The 16883-nt window shown below is 38.6% G+C and overlaps 1 protein-coding gene across 1 annotated transcript in view; it reads left to right on the forward strand.

The window, feature by feature from the left end:
• Positions 1 to 16576, forward strand: part of CALCR (calcitonin receptor) — a 68407-nt gene extending 51831 nt beyond the window's left edge. The window contains exons 10-12 of the mRNA XM_007939809.2: positions 207 to 425; positions 5531 to 5572; positions 16349 to 16576. Coding sequence (XP_007938000.1) covers positions 207 to 425; positions 5531 to 5572; positions 16349 to 16576 — 489 coding nt within the window. The remainder of the gene's footprint in view (positions 1 to 206; positions 426 to 5530; positions 5573 to 16348) is intronic.
• The last annotated feature ends 307 nt before the right edge of the window (positions 16577 to 16883 follow it).

Consider the following 16883-nt stretch of genomic DNA (forward strand, 5'->3'; position numbering starts at 1 on the left):
AAAAAAAAATGTTAATAAAAGTCTGAGAAGGGTCTTTGGGGACAGGGAAGCTTGATGTCCCAGGAACACTGAGTAAATTGGACTGTTTCTCACATTCTGTACAACAGACCTCTGTTTCCCACATTGGATAAACAAGAATTGAGGAAAGTCAGTGCCTTCAAGTAATATTTATCTGCATGATTCGCTCATAACATTGTCTCTTTCAGGTCAATTTCTTCTTTTTGCTCAACATTGTCCGAGTGCTGGTGACCAAGATGCGGGAGACCCACGAGGCGGAGTCCCACATGTACCTGAAGGCTGTGCGGGCCACTCTGATCCTTGTACCACTGCTGGGCATCCAGTTTGTGGTTTTTCCCTGGAGACCATCCAACAAACTCCTTGGGAAGATCTATGATTACTTCATGCACTCTCTGATCCACTTCCAGGTGAGGACCCCACATATATTTATTCATCTATTTGTTTAGCTAGTTCATGGGAAGAACAATTTTCTAGGGCTTGTCTGTGATTAGAAGAATTCTTTAGAATACATGTTGACCCAGAAGCAGTACAGCATATCTGTATGTTTCTGTCTGCTTGCCTACTCTTTGTATTTTAAAACCAAGGAAGAAAATGAAGGGCAATGAGAACATATTTTTATGGCAACAAAAAATATTTTCCCACAAACTGATGTATCACACAGTGCTGAAGACAGAGATTTTAATTCCACAATCCTTTATCAATTTTTCCCTCCTTCTGTGTTTTGAGTGACATATTTGCTTTTGCTTTATTGAGGGAAGTTTTTAAAACCAATGTACCATTGCCAATGATCATTCTCCTAACCTGAATTACTATAACCAATGTCTTTAACACCATTAAAACGAGAGAAAAGAAGTAGATGTTTGTATCGTAGTATGAAATGCCTCCTCTTGAATCCCAAACTGAAAGTTCTATCCTTGTTAAACTAGGCCTCAGTTTACCATTACTTCACTTTTCTGCCTTGGTCCTAATTAGAAAGGACAAGACCTTACAATATCTGCCAGTTTAACCACTGCTGTAATGTTAGGGCAAACCCCAGTGGAAGGGTATGCCTGCCATTCTTGCATGCTCTGATTTAAAAAAAAAAAAAAAAGAGAGATAATCATGTTATAATTGTTTTTTTTCTGACACATAGTGACCCCTGTGAGCAACAGAATGAAATTCTGCCCACTCTTACACTACCCTCACAATCACTGTCATTTTTTAGTTGTCACAGCCACTGTGTCAATCCATCTGGTTGAAAGTCTTCCTCTTTTTCACTGACCATCTACTTTACCAAGTATGATGTCCTTCTCCAGGGACTGGTCCCTCCTGATAACATGACAGTATCCCCATCCTCGCTTCTAAGGAGCATTCTGGTTGTACTCTCCCTAGAACAGATTTGTTAATTTTTTCTGGAAGTCCGTGGTATATTCAAAATTCTTCACCAACACCATAATTCAAAGACATCAATTCTTCTTCAATCTTCCTTGTTCATTGTCCAGCTTTTACGTGCATATGAAGTGACTGAAAATACCACGTCAAGTGTCAGGCACACCTTAGTCCCCAGTGTCACCTTTGCTTTTCAACACTCTAAAGGGGTCTTCTGCAGCAGATTTCCCCAATGCAATACATCATTTGATTTCTTGACAGCTGGTTCCATGGGATTGGTTGTGGATCCAAGTAAAATGAAATTCTTTACAATTTCAATATTTTCACCATTTACCATGATGTTGATAATTGGTCCAGTTGCAAGGGATTTTTGTATTCTTTATGCTGAAGTGTAATCCATACTGATATACATCAGTAAGTGCTTCAAGTTCTCTTCCCTTTCAGCCACAGGTTGTGTCATTTGCATATTGCAGGTTGTGAATGAGTCTTCCTCCAATCCTGATGCCACATTCTTCTTCATATATTCCAGCTTCTCAGATTGTTTGCTCAGCATACAGATTAAATAAATATGGTGAAAGGATGCAACCCTGGTGCACACCTTTCCTGATTTTAAATCACATAGTATCCTGTTGCTCTGTTTGACTGACTGCCTTTTGGTCTATGTACAGAGTCCACATGAGCACAGTTAAGTTCTGGAATTACCATTCTTCAAAATGTTAGCCATAATTTGTTATGATCACACAATTAAACATCTATGCATAGTCAATAAAACACAGGTAAACATCTTTCTGGTATTCTTTGCTTTCATCCAAGTTCCACCTGACATCAGCAATGATATTCTGGCTTGATTTCCTTGGCAGGACCCTGTCAATGGTGTGCTGCAAACATTTTTGAATTATCTTCAGCAAAATTTTACTGGCATGTGATATTAATATTTTTCAAGCATTTCTGAATTCTGTTGGATCATGTTTCTTTGCAATGGGCATGTATATAGATCTCTTCATCAGTTGCCCAGGTAGCTGTCTTCCATATTTCTTGGAAAGATGAGTAAGTGCTTCCTGCATTGCCTCCATTTGTTAAAACATCTGAATTAGTATTCTGTCAATTCCTGGAGGCTTGTTTTTTGCCAATGCCTTTAGTGAAGGTTGGACTTCTTCTTTCAATACCACTGGTTCTTGATCATACGCTATCTCCTGAAATGGCTGAATGTCGACCAATTCTTTTGATACAATGACCTCTGTTTCTTCTGTCATCTTTTAATGCTCTCTGCATCGTTCAATATTTTGTCCATAGAATCTTTCAATATTGCAACTGGAGCCTTGCATTTTTTCTTCAGTTCTTTCAGCTTAAGGTATGCTGAGAGTGTTCTTCCCTTTTGGTTTTCTAACTCCAGGTTTCGCACATTTCATTTTGCACATTTCATTTGCACGTTATGGTACTTTACTTTGTCCTCTTTAGCTGTACTTTAAAATCTTCTGGTCAGCTCTTTTACATTATCATTTCTTCCATTCACTTTAGCTACTCTGTGTTCAAAAGCAAATGTCAGAGTTTCTTCTGACGACCATTTAGGTTTTTACTTTCTTCTCTGTCTTTTTAATGACCTTTGCTTTCTTCATGTATGATATCCTTGATGTCATCATACAACTCATCTGGTCTTCAGTCATTAGTGTTCAGTGTGTCAAATCTATTCTTGAGATGGTCTATAAATTTAGGTGGGATATATTAAAGGTCATACTTTGGCTCTCGTGAACTTGTTTTCTCTTCAGCTTCAACTTGTACTTGCATATAAGCAATTGACGGTCTGTTATGCAGTCATCCTGTGGCCTCATTCTGCCTGATGATATTAAGCTTCTTCATTGTCTCCTTCCACAAATGTAGTCGATTTGATTCCTGTGTATTTGACCCAGAATGTCCATGTGTATATTCACTGCTTACACTTTTTTTAAAAAGGTGTTTGCAATGAACAGATTGTTGGCCTTGCAAGATTCTATCCTGCAATTTCCTGTGTCATTTCTATCACCAAGGCCTTATTTCCCAACTGCCTATCCTTCTTCTTTGTTTCCAACTTTCAAATTCCAATCACCAGTGATTATCAATGCATCCTGAGTGCATGTTTAATCAATTTCAGACTGCAGAAGTTAATAAAAATCTTCAATTTCTTCTTTACTGCTTAGTTCGTTCATTTGAATGATTAAAAAAAAAAAAAAAAACTCACTGCCACCGAGTTGATTCTGACTTATAGTGACCCCCATTGGTTTTCCAAGGTGGTAATCTTATGGAAATAGATTGGCCAGTCTTCCTTCCATTGAGTGGCCGGTGGTTTGAACCGCCAACCTTCTGGTTAGCAGTCAAATGCCTTAGGCACTATTCCATCAGAGCTCCTTATTTGAATGATAGTCATATTAATTGGTCTTTCTCTTAGTCACATGGATATTACACTGTCTATGACCGGGTTGTACTTCAGGATAGATTTTGACATGTTCTTTTTGACAGTGAATGTGATGCTATTCATCTTCAATTTGTCATTCCCAGCATAGAAGACCATATGTTTATCTGATTCAAAATGACCAATAATAGTCCATTTTAGCTCTCTAATGCCTAAGATATGTTTTCAAGTATTCCTTTTCATTTTTTACAAATTTTCCAAGAGTTATACATTGTTCATTCCACATTCTGATTATTATGTTTGAAGTTTGTTTGTTTGTGAGTAATGCCACATCAGCAAATTAAGGTCCTGAAAGTTTTCCTCCGTTCACATCTTAAGGACAACTCTACTTTGATGAGGTAGCTCTTTCCCAGTCTTTTGAGTGTCTTCCAACCTGAGGCGCTCTTCTGCAATGTATCAGACAGTGTTCTGCTGCTATTCACAAGGTGTTCACTGGCCAGTATTTTTAGAAATAAATCACGAGGTCCTTCTTCCTAGTCTATCCTTGTCTGGAAGCTCTGATGAAACCTGACCACCATGGGTGTTCCTGCTGGTGTTTGAAATACCAGTGGCTTAGCATCCAGCATCACAGCAACACATACACCATGACAGTATGACAAACTGACAGGCAAGTAGTGAAAAATATACTCATAGCAACCATTTATGAAGCACTTAATGTGTGAAGTAAATATTATTATGCCCATTTTACAGATAAGGAAATGGACTTTCTGATTAGTGGGAAAGTCAGGAGATCCAACTTTAAAGCCCCTGACCTTAGTCCATGATCGTGAATTATAGTCCAGAGTTTTGTTGTGTCTGTTATAAATTTCAAATTGGTTTTATTTCCTATCACTGAGGCTAAATGTGAGAATGAGATTTAAATTAATAGGCTAAAAAGAAAGTTTGTTGTTGTTGTTATGTGCCGTCAAGTCGACCCTGACTCATAGTGAACCCTCCTTGGGTTTCCGAGGCAGTATCACTACGGAAGTAGGATTGCCCAACCTTCCTTCCGAGGAGTGGCTGGTGGGTTTGAACTGCCAGCCTTCTGGTTAGCAGTCAAGTGCCTTAGGCACCATGCTACCAGAGCTCCTAAAAAGAAAGTTTAGGGATGGTATATATTATCTGTACTATTTACCATTTCTATAGACATTTAAAGCTTACACACAAGCATCTTCTGAGTAGTGACCAGGACTTCAAAGGTCAGTCAGTCCATGTCCTTATTAGAGAGATGAACTTTGGTGTGGGTATAGCACTGCAGTAATTCACTATGAGAACACTGAATGTGGTCAATAAAGCCACAGCCATGAATTGTGCTTTTTAGTGCTGATGAAAATGTCTCAATATTTTTCTAGCAAACTCTACACGATCTCAGTTTTTAATTTCGTTAAGCACAAGAACTCTTCTCAAATTCACTATAATCAGCATACTCTGCTGTAAACCTCTTTGTTAAAGAGGGTAATAATTATCCAGATTTACTAGCTCTGTCTTTTCAGCAAATGACATAACCCTAACAAGAAAAATACATTTCTTATTGAGTATTCTTTAGATCTACACTGATTATAAGTTGCAGGTAATTCTTCTTCTCACTTTTGTACTTCTTCATGCAGCCATGACTTGCAATGGAGAAATGTTCCTCTCCAAAGAGTCTATTTCTATTCATTACAAAGTAACATAAAGCACACAAAATAATTTCAACTCTATTTTCTTTCCTGTTTTTAGGGATTTTTTGTGGCTTCTATCTACTGCTTTTGGAACAATGAGGTAAGCATACATTTCATATAATAATATCACCCATTTATATAAAGCCAGGACTCTATAGTTCCCCACACTTCATACACTTTCATTTGATGTCACTTCTACAGTTTACCATTTAGGGTTTCAGAGCAACCAGGATCATGTTTCTTCTACTGCTCCAAGCAGAATTTTATATGGTGTGTGGTACAGTCAAACATGTTTCTAGGATAGACAGATAAGTTTTAATTTTCTTGGCTTGCATCTGGAGCTGGTCACCACCCCCAGTAGCATAGTGGAAGCTATTATGTACGCCCGTAGAAAAGGAAGTCATGTCCCACCCCATCCGTCACTAGGGCAGTTATCTCCACCCAGTTTGTACTGATTCACTGTTTTCTTTTCCAGTTGGTTGGAGACAGCATCAGAGCACTTGTTTAACATTTTTTAAATCACCCTAGAAATAAAACTTGAAAAAGATTCTCCAGTAAATGATCTGTTATCTGAATACTTAGATCACTTAGATCAGTAGAATCTGGAGATCCATGTTGTTGTTGTTGTTGTTATGTGCCATCGAGTCGGCCCCGACTCATAGCGACCCCTCCTTGGGTTTCCGAGGCAGTATCACTACGGAAGTAGGAATGCCCAACCTTAATAAGACTTGAAAAAGATTCTCCAGTAAATGATCTGTTATCTGAATACTTAGATCACTTAGATCAGTAGAATCTGGAGATCCATAGAGCCAGTATTTTCTGGCATTTTTAGCCATGTACCCTTTCATCCAACAAAATCTTTACTGGAAGCTCAGTTTGTAAAACAGATAAAACTGGAGCTGCTCTAGTCTCCAGAATTTCATCCAAAGAACTGGGACTTCAGGGATGACATTTAGAAAGGCCATTCATTCTTCAAATGGAAAACTGAACTTGAAGGTCATGTGACTGGCCCTACGTCACAGTCACAGATTCCCTGATTCTCAGTTAACTAAATATTCCAATTATGATTCCTATAGATTCCTATGGTTCCTCCATAGAGCTTTATTATTATGCTTTTCCTAGGAACACACAACTTTGGTTATTTTTTATCTTAATTTCCCTTTGTAATATGATTCTATACCATGGCAGATCATATTTTGTTAAGAGATTTAGATGTTATCTTCCTGTTAGTGATTAGAAAGATTTTTCTGACCTTAACCAACTTGTCACTTACTTTATTCTTTATGAAAATATTTAGTGCATACCAATAACATTTTGCTGTTCTGTGACTTGTCAGCCATCTCCAACCTCAACATCACAAGGTCTTTATTGCTCTAGCTCCCTTTCCATTAGCACATTTTCTTCTCTCCTTTTTTCCATCCTTCTGTCCTTCCTTCCTTCCTCTATACATCCATCCATCAACTCATTTCTTCATCCACCAAAAATACATTATACATTCACTATTTCTAGATACTGGGTTAGGGGTCTGGGATAGATATAAAAAGACATTCTTCTGTTAAAGTTTGACTTTCTTTCTTTTATAGAGTAGTAAAATTTAATAATACTAAATAAATAGGGCTTAAATCACTCTATGGTTCATATCATTTTCTGTGACTACATCCATGTCCTTCAAGTTGTTTCAGATGAATTTTATTTTTTCATCTTAACTGTGATGCTGTGCTGTGTCAGACATAGAAAGAAATCTAGAGGTACTCCTCAAAATCAAATGTTTCTAGTTCATTTGGGAATGTTACTTCTGCTTTTTGAAGTAAAGAAACCATTTCCATTTTAATTAAGATCCCGTTACTGGAGGAAGGTACAAATGTGATATTTCTAATAATAGATAACTTGTGTAATGTGCCAATTTTAATATTACAGCCATGTGGATTTTAGGCAGCTCTGTCTCTGGTAAGTATTCTGTAAACTACTTTGCCTTACAGCATTGAACACAGACAGGGCCTCACTCACTGATTCCAACTTCATCTGAGATAGAGTTGTGATGGGGACTTGCCTTGGCTGAGTATTAAGTTTTAGCAAAGAACTAGGGTCCCATTATAGCTTTTGTATAAAGGTAAGATGGAGGTTTAAATTTTTATTTATTTTCATTTTGTTACCAGTTGTTCCTCTTCTGGAAGTGGCTCACATGGATAGACTAGACTCAGTGGTCAATGGATAGACTAGAAGCAGGGGAAGAATGGATGTCATAAGAATCAGAATATGACCAGGGGAGCATATTCTTGTATTAAGCATTTCCTGTAACAACTGCTTCCAGTGTGTGAACATTGACTACCCAAATATTTCAGCAAAATTTTAAGCACTTAAGAAACCTCAGGCTACAAAGATGCCTAATATGTTCCCAAGAAGTAACTTATATATTTAGAAAATAGTAACAATACATTGGGTTTTTCACCCTTTTTCATATTTCTTGCTGTTGTCTACACATCGTGGGTAAAATAATTTGTTGATCAAACATCATGATCAGAAGGATCTCAATTTATGGATAGTGCAAAAATGTAACACTTCCTTTATGTGCTGTAACTTATCTCATCTTTCTCTCAAAAGCCTGTTTCACCAGCCTCTCCTTCCAACCATCTCTTGGTGGAAAATATTCAGTCAGTTCAAAGAACTATCCAAAGGCACAATTGTTTACCATGGATTATGCTGGCACCCACTGTTGAAGTTCGTGGTGGTTTCCCTCACTTCTCTGGGCTCTAAAGTTTCCTTTGCTCTGAATTTCCCTTGAGCAAGACCCAGCCCTATTCACAAAACTCTCCTTGGGATCACTTGGGAAAAAAGGAAGAAACAAATCTGCTGCCATCAAGTCAATTCTGATTCATGGCAACCTCATGTGTTACAGAGTAGAAGCGGCCTCAGTAGGGCTTTCTTGGCTGTAATCTTTATGGAAGCCACTAGGTGGGTTCAACTGCCAACCTTTTAGTTAGCAGTTGAGGTGAGACCTTTGAGCCACCAGACCCAGAGGATTCTGGGGATTCTGGTTCCTTTCTCATTCTGCACCACAATATATAAGGCTAGTGAAGCTGTCTTCAGTGCTACGACAGCCATTGCCGTCCCCTGTTTGGGAGTTGGTTATGGCATCATCCCAAACATGAGACTTCACTACAGGGCTTTCCATTTTCTTAGATCACACTCTGAAAATCAAAGAGAAATACCTGCTGTAATGTGGCATTACTATTATCTCTTGCTTGCTTTCTTCTCCCTATTTTGCCAGAAATTTCCACTGTGGAAATGCAAGGTCATTTGTGTCTCTCTACATCTCTAGCTCTTCTTTCTCTCAAGACTGGAAGGGCTGTGCACTCACCACTTCCCCTATTGATTCTCCCCATCATATCCCTTATCTTCTCCATACTATGGACTTTTAGTAAAATTCCATTTTCAAATCTGTAAGATTTTCACCATGTATGTGAAAGAAGGTTTTCTAATTTAGAAACTCTCTCACTCAATAAAGCCCGGCTTTCAACACTATTCTTTCTAAAGACTCAAGAAAGCCTCCAGACCCATAGCTAAGCAATGACTTGCATGTTCTACAACAGTTGTTCTAAATTTGAGAATGCATAATAATCACCTGGAGCATTTATTAAAACACAGACTGATGGATCCCCACCTGCAGGGTTTCCTACCCAGGAAGTCTGGGGTGAGACTTTACATTTCTAACCCTTGTGATGGTAATGTTTCTATTCTAGACAGAATCCAACTTGCAATTCAAACAATGGCTTAATTAATGGAAAAAATGCAGGCCAATTATTTGGGAGAATTAAGAAACAAAATAGTTAAATATTTTTAAAAATATTGACCTTATTACAAATGATACTTATTTATTTTTGTCTTTTACAAGAAATTTTCCCAAAATACAAGAAAGTAGGTAATGAAAGGGAACTAGAAAGCCCTGACCCAGTAAGCCTTGAGCGTGCAAGCAGATCTTATATTTTAGATCTTATATTGAGACAAATAGAGACATTGCTGGTATGTCTTCCAAAAGGGTGGAAAAGTATTAATTAAGTGAATAACATCTAATTAATAAGGCTTAATAGGAATCCAGCTTCAAGAAGTCATATAAAAGAAATTTTAATTATTTACTTTAAATTTCCAAATGAATTTAAAGTATTTCTAAAGGTCATGATTTTTATTTGTATGTTCAGAATATATCCAATCCATTGGGATGTGGTAGCAGAAAACAGGCAGTGAATGAGTAGATTTTAACCTTTTCATGCACTGCATCCAAACGTCTGGGGTAAACCCCACTATCCATCCAGCAGTACCTAACTGCCCTTGTTAGTTGCCATTGGGTCGCTTCTGACTCATGGTGACCCCATGTGTTACAGAAGATAACTGCTCCATAGAGTTTTCTTGGCTATAATCTGAATGGAAACAGATTGCCTGCCCTTTCCTTCCATAGTACTCCTGAGTGGATTTGAACTACCAACCTTTCGGTTGTGCCACCTAGGAACCTTAGTATATAATTACAGATACTTAAAATGAATTTAGGAGCTCTGATAGTGTAGTACCTAAGGCATTTGACTGCTAACCAGAAGGGTGGTGGGTCCAGCCCCTCTGAGGAAGGAAGATGAAGCAATATACTTCCATAAAAATTTACCACCTGGAAAACCCAGTGAGGGTTGCTATGATTCAGAATCGACTGCATGGCACTGGGTTTGGTTTTGGGTTGATAATGAATTAAACAGGAAAAGAAATAAGAAAGATAAGACCATTCAAATCCAACCATGAAGATTCCAAGACAGTTTTCTTTTTAACAAATATAGAAACTGAGTCCAAAATATATCAAGCTTACACAGTTAGTTAATAATAGAGTCAGGTCTAATACTTAGGTCTACCAGCCTTCAGAGTAGGGCCCTATTTTTTAAAGCTAGCAATAAACACATTAATATAATCAGGAAAAAAAGTAAAGTGATTTTATTAATTGCTTTTACAATGAGTGATGAATTTATAGAATTCAAAATTTTGTATGTTATGCTTGACTTATTGGCAAGTCTCAACCTGATGCTTTTTGGGAAAAACAAAAGTCTCTATTTCTTTAACAGATTAATTTGCATTATTCTTGTCATCAGAGAAGCATTAGACTCAACTTGCAGTATTGTAGACAATAATCACCCTTATTAAACTGTAATTATTGAAGTGTTTATTGCTTTCTGCTAAGGGCCTGTTTTTGTATATATCATTTACAGATTGAAGCAGATTTCCATCTCCATAGAAAAGGGTAGGTCATAATTTTGGAATACAATTAGAGAAGGCTCCAAACCTTTCTGGAATCATAATTTTTCAAAAATTAAAAATAGACTTCAAACTCTATGGTGTCATGACTTTGGGTACTTCATGCACAAATACCCTGCTGGAGATTATTTTAAAAGGAAACCAAACCAAACCAAACCCACTGCCATCTAGTTGATTCTAGCCCATAAAACCCCCGTTATGTTTCCAAAGCTGTAAATCTTTATGGAAGCAGACTGCCTCATCTTTCTTCCATGGAGAAGCTGGTAGATTCAAACCACCAACCTTTTGGTTATCAGACAAATGTCTTAACCACTACACCACCAGAGCTCCTTTTTAAAAGGATAGGTGAAATGAAACAAAGGCATTTTTTTTCTCTGGACACTTTTGCAAACTCATTCTGAACTTCTGACTGTCTGCCTGTTGAGCCTTCCAAACACCTGTGTGACTTTTAGCTATGTAGAGGATCTTGGTAGTGAAGAGATGTTGAATCCATGACGATTATTTGTTGGCTTTGTCTAGGGGCATTGCCTATATGAGGTAAGGCCACTCTGCACCATTAAATTTTCATAAGATTGAAGTAAGGAAAGGAAGAGGATTACTTGTTGAATTTTTCATGTCCTAGAGGAAAGGCACTATGTGGTGTTAAAATGATAAAGTAATCAATACTTAGTTATTCAACACTAAAAGTAGATAGATAAACTGTCAGAATTGAGCCTTTTGACTCTTCTTTTCACTGTTTCATTCTCCTTCATCCCCTCTCCTCATCTTTCTCACTCTATTGATATTACAGGTTATATTTGTACCATTTTAGTAACTTGCTTAGAAAACCACAGGAGTCAAGACACTTGCATGAGTCCATTTTCCACCAGTAAATAGTCCTCAGAAAGAACTAAGACAGATAGGAGCCTGAAACTGCTGGAAAGACATGAAGAAAATATTTGACTCTCTTAGTCCAAACACAATGACTGGAAAATCCTTGGGGGTCAAAATGGGGGAGTATGAGAAAAAGAAGGAAATTATTGCTGCTTCGTACCAAACAGCACACTGTTGTTGCTGTTAGGTGCTGTCGAGTCATCTCTGACTCATAGCCACCCTGTGTACAGCAAAACGAAACAGCGCCCGGTCCTGTGCCATCCTCATGATCCCTGCTGTACCTGAGCCCATCACTGTAGCCACTGTGTCAATCCATCCTGTTGAGGGCCTTCGCCTTTTTCATTGACCCTCCACTTTACCAAGCATGATATCTTTCTCCAGGGAATGGTCCCTTCTGACAACATGACCAAAGTAGGTGAGATGAAGTCTGGCCATTCTCACTTCCAAGGAGGATTCCAGCTGTACTTCTTCCAGGACAGATGTGTTAGTTCTTTTAGCAGTCCATGGCACTTTCAGCATCCTTTACCAACACCACAACTCTAAAACATCAACTCTTCTTGGGTCTTCCTTATTCATTGTCCAGCTTTCACATGCATATGAGGCAATTGAATATACCATGGCTTGAGTCAGGCACACCTTAGTCTTCAAGGAGACATCTTTGCTCTTCAGCACTTGAAAGGTCTTTTGCAGCAGATTTGCCCAATGCTATACATTGTCTGATATCTTGACTGTTTGCTGCCATTGGTGTTGATTGTAGAACCAAATAATATGAAGTTATTGACAACTTCAATCTTTTCTCCATTTAGTGTGATGCTGCTTATTGGTCCAGTTGTGAGGATTTTTGTTTTCTTTATGTTGAGGTGTAATCTGTACTGCAGACTGTACTTTAAAATTTTCATCAGTAAGTGCTTCAAGTCATCCTCACTTTCAGCAAGCAAAGTTGTATCATCTGCACATCGTAGGTTATTAATGAGTCTTCCTCCAATCCTGATGCTATGCTCTTCTTCATGTAGTCCAACTTCTCAGATTATCTGCTTAGCATACAGATTGAATAAGTATGGTGAAAGGACACAACCCTGGTGCACTTCTGTCTTGATTTTAAACCATCCAGTGTCCCCTTGTTCTGTTTGAATGACAGGCTCCTGGTCTATGTACGGGTTCCTCATGAGTATAAATGAGTATTCTGGAATTCCCATTCTTCTCAATGTTATCCATAATTTGTTATGATCCACACAATCAAATGCTTTTGCATAGTCTATAAAACACAAGTAAACATATTTCTGGTATTCTTTGCTTTGAGCCAAGATCCATCTTACATCAGCAGTGACATCCCTCATTCCACATCCTCTTCTGAATCCAGCTTGCATTTCTGGAAGTTCCCTGTCAATATGCTGCTGCAACCATTTTTGAATTATTTTCAGTAAAGATTTTGCTTGCATATGATATTAATGATACTGTTCAATAATTTCCACATTCTGTAGGATCACCTTTCCTTGGAATGAGTGAAAATATGGATCTCTTTCAGTCAGTTGGCCAGGTGGCTGTCTTCCAAATCTCTTGGCATAGCTGAGTGAGTGCCTCCAGCAGGCAAGCATTTGTTGAAACATCTCAATGGGTATTCATTCCATCAGTTTCTGGAGCCTTGTTTTTCACCAATTCCTTTAGTGCAGCTTTGACTTCTTCCTTCAATACTATTGTTTATTGATCATATGCCACCTCTTTTTTTTTTTTTTTTTTTTTTAGGATTTGGGTGAAGATTTACAGAGTAAATTCACTTTTCATACAGCAGTTCACATATACTTTGTCTCATGTCATTGACCAAAATTTACAATGCAGCAGCTCCCCTCCCACTTCCTCCCCATAGTTACCTCCTCCCAGTGTCCATCCCTTCATACTCTTCTGCACCCTGAGCTATCTCCCTGTGCATAAGCAGCCCTTCCTTCTCCCATGATTGTTCTCTCCAGGGCGTGTGTCTACTTGAGGTAAATGTTTAACTCACATGCCTGTACTTTGTTTGGCTGGAAACCACAGTTGTGGGTTCAATTCCAGACCTGAAGGGCAGGTAGGGGCCATAGTCTCAGTGGTTACACCAGGCTCTATTGGACCAGCAAAACTGGTCCCCACCTTCTTTTCTTTTTTTTTTTTTTTTTGCCTCCAAATGATTTTGAGTTTTGTACCACATTGTTCTCCCTCTTTATGCAGGATCTCCTACATCCCTTCCAAGTGGATGGCAGTGGTAGCTGGGAACCATCTAGATCTTCTGGTCTCATAGTTGTATAGGTTGCAGATCGGATGGTGTACCAGTCGCTAGGACTGATTGTTTCCATTAATTTTGGTTTTCTTCTTTCTTCTTGACTAGGAGAGACCCGTTGTTGCATCTAGATGGCAGCTTCCTAGCTTTTAAGGTCCCAGTCGCTACTCGCCAAAGTAGTAGGTGGAACAATGTTTTGTATAGTATGTTATGCCAATTGAGCTTGATGTCCCCTGCGACTATGGTCCCAAGCCCGCAGGATCAACTACTCGGTCCCTCTGGGTAGCTGGCTGTGACCAAGTAATGACCATAACCTTGCCCCTTGTCAGCTCTACTATACACCTGGGAATTCTGATCATTCACATGAACTTATAGCATATGCCACCTCTTTAAATGGATGAACATCAACCAATTCTTTTTAGTACAGTGACTTTGTGTATTCCTTACATCGTCTTTTGATGTTTCCTCCATCATTCAATATATTGCCCATAGAATCTTTCAATATTGCAACTCAAGGCTGAAATATTTTCTTCAGGTCTTTCAGCTTGAGAAATGCCAAGTGTGTTCTTCCTTTTTGGCTTTCCAATTCCATTTCTTTGCACATTTCATTATAATAATTGACTTTGTCTTCTCAAGCTACTCTTTGCAATCTTCTGTTCAGCTCTTTTATCATTTCTTCCATTTGATTTAGCTACTCTTCATTCAAGGGCAAGTTTCAGAGTCTCTTTTAACACCCGTTTTGGTCATTTCTTATTTCCTTGTCTTTTTAATAACCTTTTGCTTTCTTCTTGATATCATCCCACAAATCCTCTGGTTTTCAGTCATTGGTGTTCAACGCATCAAATCTATTATTTAGATGGTCTCTAAATTCAGGATGGATAAAATCAAAATCATATTATGGCTCTTCTGGAGTTGTTTTAATTGTCTTCATTTTCAACTGTAACTTGCATATGAGCAGTTGATGGTCTGTTCCACAATCAGCTCTTGGCCTTGTTTTGGCTGAAGATATTGAGCTTTCCCATGTCCTTTTGCCACAGATGTAATCAGTCTGATTCTTGTGTACTTCATCTGGTGAACACTGCACTAGGTGCTTAAAATAATCCTAAGAAGTCTTAGCAACAGCTTTTTGACTTAGTCTTATTATCCCCTTCTTCAAAGGAGAAAATTCCAAGAAGTTACATGAAAACAAACAAAAAACATGCAGCAAACAAACAGGGTCTCAAATCCAGAGATCACTGTCCTTGGAGCATGTGCTCAAACATCCAATTCTGCCTTCTTGGCTATGGCAATGACCACAGGAATCAATGCCTCTTTTCAGGTCAGGTCTTCAAAGGTTCCCTCTGTGACTCTTGACTCCTAGTTTGAGTTTGAGAAGAATGCTGCTAGTAAATGAAAGTCAGGATTTTCTAGGTTGGGCAACCTACTTCCTTAGTGATACCACCTCAGAAACCCAAGGAGGGGTCGCTATGAGTCAGATACGACTCGATGGCAGTAGGTAGGTAAAGGGCCCCATTACTACAGGGACCTCCTGTAGTAACTTGTCAAAATCCCTTTTTCTCCTACAGTTTCAGGCACCTCAGAATTAAAAATACAGATATTTCTCAATAATCCTATATCTATGTTGTTCAATACTTATTCAAACTCACTGCCTTCAAGTTATATCCAACTCACAGAGACCCCTCCTTGGGTTTCTGAGGTGGTATCTCTACCAAAGCAGATCACCCACTCTTCCTTCCAAGCAGTGGCGGGTGGGTTTGAACCACCAGCCTTCTGGTTAACAGTGAAATGCCTTAGGCACCACAGCACCAGAGCTCCCAGTAGTTCAATACAGAGCTTCCTAATTTTAGTGTCTTCCCCAGTTCCTGTGTTCTGTGTAGTGAGTACATCATATTCTCATTTGTTTGAAATTTGTAAGACACATTTGGTAAATTTGTTTGCATAGTAGAAGACTTTTAGAAAAAGATTGGAATTTTATTCTTATAATGTTGCCACTCCATTGCCCAGAATATAGAATTTTATCTGGCACACATCATCTCCAGCCATGCTGGATAAAAGAAAATCCATAGTCTGAGATCAATATCATAAAATCCAGAACTATGCTACATATACATTGTGTAGATTTAGATAGGAACATCTGCCTTCTCAGGAGTTTTAGCACATGAAAACTTTATTAAACCTTTCTTCCTAATATGAGATGTATGTTAAATAGAATATGAAACCAACTCAAGTTGCATCAAATTATTTTGGCAGTGGTAGTTTAGGGAAGTAACCCAGCTGTTTAGTTTGCAAATTCTTCTTCCAAGATAGTATTTTCCACCACCATATTATATCCAGTGTAGCCCCTTTAGATCAAAATTACACTTCCACCTCCTTTAACCTCTGATAACCTCAGAAAGTGCTCTCATAAACTTTGCTTGGGTCACTTCTGACAATTATATGAAAACAAGGCTTCTTTTCTTCTTCCAGGTCCAAACTACCGTGAAGCGCCACTGGGCACAGTTTAAGACTCAGTGGAACCAGCGCTGGAGAAGCCGCAACTCTAATCGCTCCACTTCCAACACTGGAAGGTCTGGAAATGATATCCCTGTTTACATCTGCCATCAGGAGCCGAGAAATGAAGCGGCCAATGAAAATGGTGAGGAGGGTGCTGAGGTCATCGCTCTGAAAGTCATAGAGCAAGAGTCATCTGCTTGAATGTGAAGCAACAACAGCGTCGTGATCACTGAGCCTTCACTTCCTGGGAGAAAGACAGACCATACATCTAAAGTGATTCCCATCCTCCCAGGAGCAGAACATATCATTCATGAAGAATTATTAAGTGAATTTGTCCATAGTGAATCTGAGGAAAGTTATATTTGGTACTATTGCTTTGGGAGACAGTCTAGGAATGGAGTCTCCCACTGCAACCCTTGTGAACTCCATCATTCATCCAGAACTGAGATGTGGGTGTCCCAGTAATGCAAGCAAGTATCCAAGAAAAACACAATTAAATTGACATAGT

This window comes from Orycteropus afer, unplaced genomic scaffold (assembly GCF_000298275.1).
Source record: "Orycteropus afer afer isolate SDZICR_OR568_19922 unplaced genomic scaffold, OryAfe1.0 scaffold00063, whole genome shotgun sequence".
Classification (NCBI taxonomy): Eukaryota; Metazoa; Chordata; class Mammalia; order Tubulidentata; family Orycteropodidae; genus Orycteropus; species Orycteropus afer.